At 45.2% G+C, this 14,858-nt stretch overlaps 1 protein-coding gene across 3 annotated transcripts in view; it reads right to left on the bottom strand.

Annotated features, from left to right (window-relative positions):
* LOC112256730 (kinesin-like protein KIF26A) overlaps positions 1 to 14,858 on the bottom strand; it is a 104,826-nt gene that overhangs the window by 11,836 nt on the left and 78,132 nt on the right. For 2 of the 3 annotated variants that reach the window (XM_024430184.2, XM_024430185.2), the window contains 4 exons: positions 4,826 to 5,018; positions 1,810 to 2,019; positions 1,323 to 1,416; positions 587 to 849 (listed from right to left, as the gene is read on the bottom strand). In XM_024430184.2, coding sequence (XP_024285952.1) covers positions 587 to 849; positions 1,323 to 1,416; positions 1,810 to 2,019; positions 4,826 to 5,018 — 760 coding nt within the window. Of the gene's footprint in view, positions 1 to 586; positions 850 to 1,322; positions 1,417 to 1,809; positions 2,020 to 4,825; positions 5,019 to 12,277; positions 12,942 to 14,858 lie in introns of those variants that run through there. The other variant, XM_042325384.1, reaches the window with a different exon arrangement.

The raw sequence follows: 14,858 nt of genomic DNA on the forward strand, positions 1-14,858 counted from the left end.
GGTGGTGGATGGGTGTGGAGAGGGGGGCATCTAGTAGGGAGGCCACATCACGTGGTTACTAAGAGGAGGAGGAGCTGTGAGGATCTTCACAGGACTTCAGGCAGCCTTTGAAGTCACAGTCCACACAGAACCCCAAAAAACAACATCAGACGGCAACACCTGTCAGTGCCTTCAATCCCCCATCCCCCCAACTAGTCCCACTGTGCTGCAGAGGACCAGAGCTAACACAGAGGTAATAGATGCTGATGGATGCTGACAGGGGAGTCAATAAAAAGGTATGGAAAAGACGTCGATATTGTGGATGTCTTTGGTGAAAATATAGAGCAGGGATTATTGAGATGGGTAAGGCAGGGCAATATGGACTCAGAGTACACAGAGGAAAGACCTGGGAGATGAAAGAACTGACAATACAAAGGCCTAAATCTTTGGGGCAGACAGAGGTAGATGGCAGTGAGAATCAGATCAATACACAGACACTAATATATACCAGACAGAGAGAGAGAGACGGAGAGGGAGAGAAATGGAGAGGGAGAACAAAGAAAGGCAAGAAAACGGGCACATGTCTAGACGCCTTTTTCCCCCTCACTTGAGTGCCACAGATGGGGTCCTCACGCAGGTAGACCCCTGGGGACTGTCCATCCTGCAGGCTTCCTATGGACACCTCAGACAGGAGGTCCTTCAGAGCCTCGTCCTTCCCACAGATCTCCACGGCAGACACGCGGACAGAGAAACGCGTGCCCGTCTTTTCCTTGCGCTCATTGATGAGCTTGAAGAGCCAGGATATGGCGCAGGGCACAATGCCCAGGCTCTGGGTGGAGCCGTCTTTGCCAATCATGGTGAACGTCTTGCCTGGAGACGGAGGAGAGGGTGAGAGGAAAGGCGGATGGAGACATTAATATACAAGTAATACAGCCTGCTGCTCATTTCTCTCATAAAACTGGGAAGACTTGTAATATGCTGTCTGGATTGGGTACAGTTGATTGGGAATCTACTGTGTCTATACGAACTTGTGAAGGGGGTGATTCAAGGAACAATCACTGTAGGATGAGCACAGTGGAGAACAAAAGGGAAAATGAAGCTTGTTTTGAGAAATGACAGCCCCTCAGACTGGGTGAAGAATCCAGGTCAATGACAGTGGGTAAAATTAAAGACACCCCTCACCACCGTCTCTCACTAGCCCTTGCTCATCCAAACTCTATATTGTCTTCTCCTCAGCTCACTCCCGTGCACCACTAAACAATTTGTGAATGTGAACATCGAACCAGGCTGTGAAAAATAGTGTTTTTCTTTGCCTGATGAGGGGAGTAGAGGGGCTTACTTACCAAGCCTGACGTGGCCGAAGCAGAAGATGCAGCCGTCCGCACCATTCACCACGGACTGGATGACCTCAGACACCGTCCCTGAGCACACCTCCGCCTGACGGAGACAGAGAGGGAGAAACATAGAGAGTGTGTGAGAGAGAGCGATAGGGGGATTAGAGGGCAGAACAGAGTTGCCTGGCTGTTACTCAATCACCGTCAAGTAAACATGTCCTCAGTGTCTGGCCCTTCCACTTTGATCTTAATTTGGCCATGGTTCTACTAGACTGTAAGGTCTGGACTGGGAGAGGAGAGGTTAGATATAACTGGACTATGAAAGGAGAGCTTAGATATAAGTGGACTGAATTCAATTCATTCCCCAGACTTAAAAGCCCCAGCTGTTGAGGCCCATGCTGGGAAGAATGCTCCCGACCCAAGAAAGGCATTTTTTCACTAAGTCCCTGGACTGCACCCAGCCAGCATACACAGTCTGCAACTGCTTGGTCCTTACTTGAGAGGCATCTTGGGTAAACACTGCGTCGAAAGCGAAGATCTTTGGGATGGCCACGGTGGCTCTCCTGTGCCCTGAATTGGTGTGGTCGTTGACTGAGGGGTCGTAAAGGGTCAACTGCTTCTTCCTGGGGTCCACCTTCAGGAAGGACATGGACTCGGACGAATCAGGAGCCTCCAGGGAGGGGCAGATACGCATCATCACTTTCACCTGCAACACAAGGAGAGGAGAGGGAAAGCGAGAGAACATAGATGTAAGTAAATATGGCAAATGTGTTAGCACACACATTAAAAACAGATATAACAGGCAGATAACATGGCACATGCAGTACACACAGCAACAGGAGACATGGGAGGAATTTGTAATGGAGAGAGAACAGAGTCAACACAAAGCCTAATGGTGTCAGTGTACGGTTGAGATTGTAAATCATAACAGTAATGACTGTGACTCTGAGCCGACCACCATGCTGAGGGATTATCCAACTAGCAGGCTGCTTTCTGGACCAAGAGCAACTCTGTAGCATTGGAACATATGGCCTCTCTCTCTCTCTGATCTGTTTGTATTGAGTCTAAACTTAGAGTCCATAGATTCTGTGTCGCTTCAGTTGTCACGATACACCATGATCCTAGCAGGATGGTATGTCACTGGTCGTGTTTAAGGTGTTGATTTAGCACACCTCTACTGTGACATCTCTCATCTAGTCTAATGTTGGAACTATGTTATGGCCATGACAAGTGGAGCTATTCTGCCAGCTGTGTCTGTTGGCACTTCCTGAACTGGAGAGAGCAGGTTTCATCTGCATGCACACCACGTTATAGGTGAAGCTGTGTGTGTGTGGTGTATGCACGTGTTTTAATCTATGTCAGTCTCCCTGACTAACCCCCTCAAACAAATTCACACTTTTTTATTCTGTGACAACTGCAATACCATTTATAAAGAACATGTAGGAGTGGATGATTCCTTTGATAAGAGAAACATCCTCACTCTGTCAACATTTTATTGTGAAAATTCAACCTTGACTATCTTGTAGTATGACAGACAGGAGAAATAAACATCTCTGTTGTCAGGCAGAGGAATGGATAATGGTGCTTCTCCTCGCTCTGAAAAATCCCTGAAAGCTCAGTGCGTTTCGGGTTTAGCATAATGGTAGTCAATCCACTGAACCAGTGTATTGGCACGCTCCCCCACTCCTTCATGGTTACAAACAGCTTGAGATTTAACAACCATACATTGATAAGGAGTTTAATCTGGGACAATAAAAATAACTAAAACCTCCGTCGCAAAAACCCCAAAATGACTATGATGCCTGTGAGAGGCTCTGTGGTATGAAGCAGCTGATTATAATTCTAACTGTTCCCCCACCTCCCCTTTCTGCAAAGGCACCTACACCTAAGACTGGTCCTTTCATCCTCTGTGTGTCTCCTATGTCATTCGCAGCACGCCCACACAAAAGGCCTATTGTTCCCATGGCTTGTTTAGAAATATTGCCACAGATCCTGGCTCCGGCACTAAGGAACAATGTGTGGTGGCGATTCCATTCTGCCACAGAGGGAATTCCTCTCCAGTGTTCCGGCAGCCAAGTGCAAACTCTCTTTGTGCTCTGTGGGGGGCTGTTATCGTGACTGACGTGTACATATGTTGAGCAAATTACATTTGCTATGACATTTAAACTGGGCTTCCATATATGACTGCTGAGCCAACCGGGTGAGGGAGCGATAGCTAACGTCTAGAGCTGCTATATTTACATTGGCAGAGATGTGATACCAGGGCCGGCGAGGATCGGCTGGAGCCGCTGCATTTTAACACCTCGGGACTCTCTGCTAATGGCCCTGTTCCCCTATCTTTTGATCCCACCAAGAAATCCATTAGCTGGGATATTCCCCCAGCCATCCCTCTACATGTCCAAACCCTCCACAAAACACATTGAATGGCTGTAGTCTGGGTCAGCATTGACATCAACTCTTCATGGATGGATATGTGTCTTGAATAAATGCATAAGAAAACATCACAGCACCCATTCCCCTCATTGTTTCAGTAATTTCTTCAGAAATGCACACTGTAGATTAGGTGTAAAGGAGCTGGGATGAATTGTCTACCGCAGACAAAAGAATGTTGGCAACTCAAATCGTGTTGGCTGCGGTTCCTCAAACAAGCATTGTTTCACAGCAGTGAACTCTTGGTAGTCTGAACCAGGTGACTGCAAACTTCAAAAATGTCTGAGACACAATGACAGGTTGAGTTTCCCGTAACAGTGTGCTTAATGAAGAGGAAACCTGGGGTTATAGACTCAGAACAATGCTGTAAACAAGCTGATGTCCCTTTTCAAAACAAGCCTATGGGCTGTCACAGATGTCTAGCTCAGTAAATCAGGTGTAGGGAGAGGAAGCTTCTGAATAACGCCTGTCTTTTATGAAGTGAGATTTACAATATGGGACAAAATCTCAATGGTGTGGAAATTTGGCAGAGTAAGCAGCGACTTCCCAACCAGGTGGGATCTAATCTTGTTAGGGGACTTCTACTCTATAAATACAGAATCTCAGTCCAGCAAACAATACCCAATAAACCCGAGAGGAAAGATGTGTTTATACAGCACTGACGCTAATGACAGACCAATCACCGACATCCTGCTCGATTTCATCATCAGGTTTATGGAACGCAGCTAGCAGAAATCCACTGTAATAATATTTGCAAACTTTCAGCTTAAAGTGAATTTGATTGGATTTTTGGATTTTCTTTCCCTCACAAACTGTAGTCAATTCAGAGGGAGAAATGTGGCCCTTACAAACTGAGTGAATTCATGACATTCCAGCAGGCTTATCTGCCTGCATCTGTATGGACTGGACCAGACGACTGGCTGCCTATAGACTAATGTGTCGCCACTGTGCATTCTCCCATTTAAAATGTCAATCACTTATACATACTGTATATGCGTGTATGTGGGTGTGTGTGTGTGTGTATGTACAAACGTGTATGTGTCTGTGTGTATGTGTCTGTGTGTGTGCCTGTTGCTCCTTACCTTTCCTATCCCGGGGTTCTCCTTGACCTTTGAGACGGCGTGAAGCAGGCATGGTGGGGCGGGGGGCGGTGAGAGCTGCAGGGTGCCACTGAAGTTGGTGGGGTAGATGGAGGGCTGCTGGGCTCCGGAATGCAGCAGGGAGGGAGACTGGTGCTTCTTCCGCTTGGACGAGAGGTTCAGCTTCTGAGCTGCCCTGGGAGGAGCAAACACAAGAGTTTAGCCTAACTTCAAAAACATACAATTTAGCCAGCCATCTGTAATATGCTGGGCAGGAAGGAAGAAACCTCATAGGAGCCACCAGGCATCTCTTTCTTCCATAGTCGACTGGGAAAGCGCGCTCCCAAACCTCCTCCACTCCCAATGCTACCTCCCTTTCAACTCCCCACTTTCTACCTGGGGCCAAGGCTTTGTAAAACACTTCAGTTCTTCACTTCAAAACAGCAACATAGAATTCTCAAACGCTTTAATTTCAGCACTCCAATTGCTCATGCACTGCTAAAGACACAATGAAGCCCAATTCTGCAGCAGGGGTTTGCAGGTGTCTACATAAGAAAAGCAGCCATTGACACCTGTGTTGTCAGTGGGCCAGCAGATGCTTGTCATGGTGCTAATGTACACTAAATTAATAAATGTATCTTCGTCAAACACGACACACCTGTCAGGAACATGACAGGTAAGGATGGCTGTGTCGCAGTTGTGCCATACAGGTAAGGCTGTTGCAGTGATTGCAGTGCCACGGTAATCTCCTTCTATGCACTCTGGACATACGTTTGTAGTACCCAACTTGCTAACGACCTGCCGGTAATGGTCTGGTATTCAGTACTCTATTGTCCCTCTAACCACTCTGACGTCAATGCAAATGCAATCTAAAATCACATCAAACACTTATCATCAAAACACCACTATGTTTTTAAAACTCACCATTAGGCAACATTTTGTTACCTCACTGTGATGATCAGTTTGAAGAAAGAAGTTCAACAACAGGTTGCTTCAAAGCCAAACACAACAAAATGGACTGTGGTTTCTAAGGTGATTATTAACTCAAAGCATTTAAGATGTTGCATGTAGAACACCCATAAGCATATTAGAGCTTATGCATATGCGTATGAGTCCAAACCCCCCCCCACACCCGAATTAAAATAATGATTGTGTAATAGCCTACAGCATATTATGCGCGGCAGAAAAACATATACAAAAATATCTAAGGTGTCTTTGGAACATAATTGGTCTAGCCTATACTCCAAAATTAAACTAATTCTAGTAATCACCTTTGAGTGTGGACTGTATTATTATGCATATTGGATGGACTGGTTACCTTATGCTACACTCCTAACTTTCTATCCATGAGTCTCGGAGAGAACGTATAATAGGCCTAGGCGACCAAAAATTCTGAGATTTCCATACCCAACTATAACATTTTCCGTCAAGATAGAACTGCCAAAGGGGGAGGAGTTGCAGTCTACTGCAGAGATAGCCTGCAAAGTAATGTCATACTTTCCAGGTCCATACCCAAACAGTTCGAACTACTAATTTTGAAAATTACTCTCTCCAGAAATAAGTCTCTCACTGTTGCCGCCTGCTACCGACCCCCCTCAGCTCCCAGCTGTGCCCTGGACACCATTTGTGAATTGATCGCCCCCCATCTAGCTTCAGAGTTTGTTCTGTTAGGTGACCTAAACTGGGATATGCTTAACACCCCGGCAGTCCTACAATCTAAGATAGATGCCCTCAATCTCACACAAATCATCAAGGAACCCACCAGGTACAACCCTAAATCTGTAAACAAGGGCACCCTCATAGACGTCATCCTGACCAACTGGCCCTCCAAATACACCTCCGCTGTCTTCAACCAGGATCTCAGCGATCACTGCCTCATTGCCTGTATCCGCTACGGAGCCGCAGTCAAACGACCACCCCTCATCACTGTCAAACGCTCCCTAAAACACTTCTGTGAGCAGGCCTTTCTAATCGACCTGGCCCGGGTATCCTGGAAGGACATTGACCTCATCCCGTCAGTTGAGGATGCCTGGTCATTCTTTAAAAGTAACTTCCTCACCATTTTAGATAAGCATGCTCCGTTCAAAAAAATGCAGAACTAAGAACAGATATAGCCCTTGGTTCACTCCAGACCTGAATGCCCTCGACCAGCACAAAAACATCCTGTGGCGGACTGCAATAGCATCGAATAGTCCCCGCGATATGCAACTGTTCAGGGAAGTCAGGAACCAATACACGCAGTCAGTCAGGAAAGCTAAGGCCGGCTTCTTCAGGCAGAAATTTGCATCCTGTAGCTCCAACTCCAAAAAGTTCTGGGACACTGTGAAGTCCATGGAGAACAAGAGCACCTCCTCCCAGCTGCCCACTGCACTGAGGCTAGGTAACACGGTCACCACCGATAAATCCATGATTATCGAAAACTCCAACAAGCATTTCTCAACGGCTGGCCATGCCTTCCACCTGGCTACCCCCCCCCCCTTCACTCACGCCGCCAAACTTACCCTAGTAAAACGGACTATCCTACCGATCCTCGACTTCGGCGATGTCATCTACAAAATTGCTTCCAACACTCTACTCAGCAAACTGGATGCAGTTTATCACAGTGCCATCCATTTTGTCACTAAAGCACCGTATACCACCCACCACTGCGACCACACATCTGATCATTTATCAGTCCAGTGTTAATCAGCAAAATTGTAATTATTCGCCTACCTCCTCATGCCTTTTGCACACAATGTATAGACTCCTTTTTTTTCTACTGTGTTATTGACTTGTTAATTGTTTACTCCATGTGTAACTCTGTGTTGTCTGTTCACACTGCTATGCTTTATCTTGGCCAGGTCGCAGTTGCAAATGAGAACTTGTTCTCAACTAGCCTACCTGGTTAAATAATGGTGAAATAAAAAATTAAAATTAAAAATGCTGTTGGTTCATTGATGTGCAGGGTGGCATACAGAGTTAGCCTTCAGTTACAGCAAATTTTATATTTGATTTTGAATAGCCTAGTAATAGGCAATTTCTTATATTTTCATAATTATTTGGCTGATATTACCTTTAACTACAGAATATCTCACCACCGTGCGTTTCCTTGGCACTGAGTTTGTGCAGAATATCACCTGTCGCGCAGCGAGGCTGCATTCTCCTCAAACAATGGTTGATGTGTGAAATGAAATAAGTGTTCTTATAAACCCAGACATGTCTATATCCTGTGTGGTTGCCACTAAAACGACGACGATCCCAGCTGTTACAATATTTATTTCTCAGCAACTCCGCTATAAAACCGGATTAGCCTACCCGGGATGATTTAAGAACGAACTGAGGAAAAGCAGCCTCCATTCGCTATTTGAGTGCATATACAGTGGGGAGAACAAGTATTTGATACACTGCCAATTTTGCAGGTTTTCCTATTTACAAAGCATGTAGAGGTCTGTCATTTTTATCATAGGTACACTTCAACTGTGAGAGATGGAATCTAAAACAAAAATCCAGAAAATCACATTGTATAATTTTTAAGTAATTAATTTGTTTTGCACGGCCATTGAATAGGAGTGGTTACAACGCTGAACTGCAGTCAGGTCAAGACCCTGGTACAGAAGAAGATGGCGCTGAAGAACATGGCAGACGTTTTACATTCTCCCAACCAATTGTGCTCTAACCTGTACACTGACTCGGTACCGGTGCCCCCTGTATATAGCCTCGTTATTTTTATTCTTATTGTGTTACTTTTATTATTACTTTTTATTTTAGTCTACTTCGTAAATATTTTCTTAACTCTTCTTGAACTGCACTGATGGTTAAGGGCTTGTAAGTAAGCATTTCACGGTAATGTCTACACTTGTTATATTCGGCGCATGTGAGAAATAAAGTTTGATTTGGTGAGGATGACGAGCACGCATATGAGCGTCCCCGAGACGGTTTCTGACCGTTTGTGCAGAAATTCTTCGATTGAGCAAACCTACAGTTTCACAAACTGCACATTTTAGGCATGTTCCCAGCACAAGGTGCACCTGTGTAATGATCATGCAGTTTAATCACCTTCTTGATATGCCACACCTGTCAAGTGGATGGATTATCTTTCAAAGGAGAAACGCTTACTTACAGGGATGTAAACACATTTGTGAACAAAATGAGAGAAACAAGCTTTTTGTGGGATATTTTTTTACAGCTCATGGAACATGGGACCAACACATTTGACATATTATTAAAGACAAGATTAAATTGAGAACAGTCTATTGGGTAAAATATGATCCTTTGATGAGAGAAGAACGTGTGCAGCCTGAGGCATGGAATAGAGCTAAAGCTTTTTGGGGACTTTTTTGAATAGTCAATAGCCTACAGTCACACCATGCAGCCCATGTATGTTTTGATTTCTAAGACATTCTACAGTTTGTATTATTCACAACAAAATTGGCCAAATAACTCAATCTAGTGTATTATTACTTTTACGCTCAACATAGCCACTTCATATGCACACTCGTTCAGGAATAGGAAAAATATCCTTTCTATTTTATTCAGTTCAATTATATTATTTTTAGTATAGAATCATATAATATAAAATAATGGCACGTGACTTATAAACGTATCTTGTCTGCTAAATGAACTAGCCTACAGCATGGCGCATAGCCAGATAACATACAATAGACTGATTCACATTCTGTTCTTCGGAAATACATTTTCTTCATATCATGTTTCTTTAGATCTGCTTAAAATAAATTAGGGATTTATTGTGATGGTGTATATTAAATGGATTTAGTTGACTTTAAAAAAAGTAAATGTTCCAAAGGCACGCATCAGCGGCTTGTATGCATGAGGCCTGGAGAACATTAAACATTTACCGTGAGACCGGCAGATATTTGCATAAGACAATAACCGACTGACACAATTTCATGACAACCACAGCCCTATTTACAGGCAATGGAAAAGTGATTTTGTCAAGAAACGTTTCATATTTCATATGTTACTCTGGTATAAAGATTGTTGGGGGCTCCTGACCATGTCCCATAGAATCCATGACTGATTCCAGAATCTCCCATTCACTGAGTCCTGTGATGGACAGATTTGGTGAGGAGAGTGAGAGAAATAGATCTCTCCTGGTACTGTGGACAAGTTAGACCCGAAGTCTCATTAAGTGGTTGTCTTTAAGCAGTTCCGCTGTTCTGGCGTTTAGCAGGGCTCTCAGGGTAAGATCTAGCTCTGTGAGGAGACTAATTAAAATCCACTGTCATCCTTCTCGCTCTCTCGGAGGCGGAGAGTGAGCACTGGAGAAGAATAGATTGGCCAGCTGAGTGAGACGCACGCATTCCTTTCAGTCTTAACTCTTGCTGCTCGCAAGACAGTGCCAATATCTGACTGCAACTCTACCAGCTCTGTAACAGTCAGCCACACTTATAACAGCCAGTGATATGGCACCACTGTGTATCAGTTACCACCAAACTTCATCTTTAAAGTCAAGGTCAGAGTGAAGGAATACGCACAGGGAATTCAATGCATTGAATGCTTTTCAGTCACACAGTTAAGAATCAGAGAGATGCAAGAGACAAAGAAGCCGTTGTCAATAAGAGGGAGAGAGTGACAGAGAGAAATAAAGATGGTATGAGTGATGAAAAGAGAAGAAATGTGAAGAGGGAGGGTTACAGCTAACGAGAGAGAGACAGTTCATGTGTGTCTCTCTCAGTGAGGCTGTAGCCTGAGAGCCCAGCATCCTGAGCTCATTAGTCCTGTTATGGGCTCCTTCGGACAGGGTGGGCTGCTGCCAAAATATACCCCTCTCTACCCCCTGGAGTGACAGCCACACCCCTCCCCACCTTGCCCCCTCCCCAGTACAGCACGCCCCATGCAGCGACAGCCCAAGAGCACAATCAGGGAACACACCGCTGGCTGATGGAATAATTATTGCATCCATGAGGGTTACAGGAGGAGGCTCCCCCCAGGGACCAGCCTGTGTATGATAGTATGAGGAAGAGAGTGTGAGGGAGAAAATGAGATGGAATAGATGAATGCGAGATGGTAAAAAATAAAGAGAAACTCGGCACATACAGTGTGTGTGTGCCATTTGGTGTGTGTGTGTGTACATGTCAGTCTGCACATTTCAGTCTGCACATGTATGAAAGGGAGGCTGCATTACACATTCATTGTTCAACAGAAAGTCTCTCTCTCTCTCAGATGAGTCACATTGAGATGCGATTGTAGAGATGCAAGGAATCTGCCAACATGACAAAGACACACAGCAACAAACAGTAAAATACAATTAACATTCGGATAGGAGTCATAGGTTCCCTTTTTCGCTTTTTCCCCCTGTCCCTCTGGGAGCCCATACGGCATTGCAGCGTATGCCTGTAACCTTGAGGGTTAAAGCCAGTCACACAATGAGAAGAAAAGGCACGTGTGTCTGCTTGAAAGGCGAGAGAGTCAGGTTTGTATTCTGCTGCTCCGTCAGAGCCACTCAATGGGTGATAAGCAATAACAGTGAGCACTCGCCTCTGTAACAACGCACACACACCCTAATGGGGAAATTAATTGCTTGTCACATGGCTTTCCCTCTCTTTCTATTTCCCCCTCACCTTCAATGGAACATGTGCAGGGAGGAGAGGCTCAGATTCCCTCACACACTACAGCTTGCCCACCTGTTCAACACACATCTCCATACTAATGAAGGCATTTCAGTACACACACCGTGGGTCTGAATGCATGCTCAAACACATTAACTGCATTTCAGTACAAACACTGTGGGTCTGAATGCATGCTCAAACACATTAACTGCATTTCAGTACACACACCGTGGGTCTGAATGCATGCTCAAACACATTAACTGCATTTCAGTACACACACCTTGGGTCTGAATGCATGCTCAAACACATTAACTGCATTTCAGTACACACACCTTGGGTCTGAATGCATGCTCAAACACATTAACTGCATTTCAGTACACACACCGTGGGTCTGAATGCATGCTCAAACACATTAACTGCATTTCAGTACACACACACCGTGGGTCTGAATGCATGCTCAAACACATTAACTGCATTTCAGTACACACACTGTGGGTCTGAATGCATGCTCAAACACATTAACTGCATTTCAGTACACACACCTTGGGTCTGAATGCATGCTCAAACACATTAACTGCATTTCAGTACACACACCGTGGGTCTGAATGCATGCTCAAACACATTAACTGCATTTCAGTACACACACCGTGGGTCTGAATTCATGCTCAAACACATTAACTGCACTTCAGCGCAACACAGAAGAGGGAAGAGAGATTCTGCAAGTTAGAGGATTATCAAGCAATACACTAAGCACTAGTAGGAAGCAAACAACCAGCTTCAGTCTCTCTCAAATATTTTCTACAACATGCATGTCAAATTATGAAGGTTTAGTTAAAATACTACATTGTATTTGGGCACTATTGGACAATCTAATAAAAAGACAGTAGAAAAGACAGAGAGTACTTACAGCTCTTTCCAATCCATTATCTAGTTAGTTGTCATAGTCAAAGAGCGCAAAAGTATTCAAGCTCAACTTTAGGGTCCATGTCTCCATTTCCAAGGTTCTCCATTACTTTAGCATGAGAGAAGCAGAAAGAGGCGGGGCCGATCCCTTGCTGGGGCAAGGGGGGTCCTTTTTACTCTGATCACAATTATCGAGGGTTCCACTTGATTTCACAATGGTTTGTAAGGAGCAAAGGGGACGGGGTGGGCACCAACGTCATCCTAGCTGACTAGGAGAGGGGGGGGGTGGATAGTAAAGAGGTCCCAGTGAGGAGGTCCAGGGGGTCCAGACAGGTGTTCAGGTTGAAGCGAGAGAAGGCAGAGAAGAAGAGATCAGAGGGGAGAAAAGCACCTCTCTGTACTTTGTACATATTCCAATGAAACAAACACCTGTTCTGTGTCTGCGTCTGTGTTCTGTGTCCACGCCTCTCCACAGTTCAGTCTCAGTTCAGAGATCCAATACCTCCAATAGAAGCAGATTCTCCAGCACTTTGGCAAGATGCTCTTACTCCTATCTCTCTAATTCACTCTATCATTTTCTGTCCTCTTCTCTTTCAGCCTCTCCATTTCTGCACTTCTCTTTTAGCCTCTCCTTTTCTGCCCTCTTCTTTCAGCCTCTCCTTTTCTGCCCTCTTCTCTTTCAGCCTCTCCTTTTCTGCCCTCTTCTCTTTCAGCCTCTCCTTTTCTGCCCTCTTCTCTTTCAGCCCCTCCTTTTCTGCCCTCTTCTCTTTCAGCCCCTCCTTTTCTGCCCTCTTCTCTTTCAGCCTCTCCTTTTCCAACCTCTCCTTTTCTGCCCTCTTCTCTTTCAGCCTCTCCTTTTCTGCCCTCTTCTTTCAGCCTCTCCTTTTCTGCCCTTTTCTCTTTCAGCCTCTCCCTTTTTACCTTCTCCTTTTTCTTCCCTTTCACTTCTCTCCTCGCTCTTCATCCAACTGGTTTGTGTTTATTTCTTCCCTCTGTTACTCCCTCCCATCCATGCTGTTACATCTCTGCCGTGTGGCTGTAGCAGGGAGTCCTGGTGGCTGTGTCCTTCCCTGTGCCCCGTGCCTCTGGTTGTGGGGATAAGGGGGCGGCAGCAGTCAGAGACATCCAGGAGGGGGAGAGAGAACCAGTGTGGAGCCTGAGCTAGGGGGGCTTCAGGGGAATGGGGAGAATTCCTGCTCCCGTTCCGGCTCTCAATCCTGCTCCTGCTGCCGGAGAAATGCTGGCAGCTGTCCTGCCGTGTCTCCCTCTCCTTTCCTCTCTCTCTCTCCTGCGCCCTCTCGCTCTCTCTTCTCAGCCCAGCCCCTTTTCCCTCCGACAGCCATACGAGGTGTCAGCACTCTACTGCTGGCTGCTCGCGGTGTTATCGGCAAGTGCTCTCGCTCTCTTTCTCCACACACTGACACGAGCGTGTGCGTACACACACAACATGAATACTTCATGCATAAATGAACGCTCTCTACTTTTGCCTATCCAAGACTTCAAACAGATTTGGTTAGTATGCCTACAGCACATGCATGTGTGTGCCTGTCTGTCTGTCTGTGTGTTTTACTATCCTTGTGGGTACCAGAAGTCCTCACAAGGATAGTAAAACAAGGACAATTCAGACACAAGGAAAAATGCTATTTTAGACTTAGGGGTTAGGTTTAGGGTTGGGGTTACGATTACGGTTAGGCTTACAATTAAAGTTGGGGTCAGGGGTTACGGTTAGGTTTAGATGTTTGGGTTAGGTATAGTTTTAGGGTTAGGGTTTTGGGGTTACGGTTAGGCTTAAGTTTAGGGTTATGGTTAGGTTAGGTTAAGGAAAATAGGATTTTGGATGGAAAACAATTATTTGGTCCACACAAGGGTAGCAATACAAAACTGTGTGTGTGTGTGTGTGTGTGTGTGTGTGTGTGTGTGTGTGTGTGTGTTTCTTTGTCTTTAGCTGAGAATGTAATTAGTTAGATGAATGAGATAATGTCATTAATTATAAGGAGTGACACATAGATAAGAAGCGAGATACTTAAGTGTGTGAAGACGGATAGACCATTGAATCAGATGCTGGCTGAGCGATGCTTTGACTCAATGGAAAGAGGGAGGGGAGGAAGACAGACAATGAACAGATGAGAGGCAGATTTATGCTGGGCAGACAGAGACAGAGAGGACACTCAATCTGGTCAAGGGGAAAAGGGGGAAAGCAGTGTGTATGAATGGGCGAAGCTAGTATGACAGTGGCCTGTATTTCCATGACTGCCAATTTACCAGAAGGTAAAAGCTCTCCTCTGGTCTTGTTTAAAAGTCAGTCTGATTTCCACACCATTAGGGTGAGCAGAGTGGCTCTGCAATTCAGCAGACAAATACAGTCACTACAGAGCTTTCCCACTGACACATTGCCCCATCTGAGCTACAATGGATTCTGGTTTCTGGATTCTGGAGGCACAAAACAAGCTACACGGTCCCCCATAATGCAAACTAAAATCAGTATAGAGTGACTTAGTTCACATATGATACCTTGGATGTTTTTGAAGGGCAGTGATATGGAAAACCCCACCGACCCCTGGCCACCTCCTACCTACAGATCCACT

Source organism: Oncorhynchus tshawytscha, linkage group LG08 (assembly GCF_018296145.1).
Source record: "Oncorhynchus tshawytscha isolate Ot180627B linkage group LG08, Otsh_v2.0, whole genome shotgun sequence".
NCBI classification, from domain to species: Eukaryota; Metazoa; Chordata; class Actinopteri; order Salmoniformes; family Salmonidae; genus Oncorhynchus; species Oncorhynchus tshawytscha.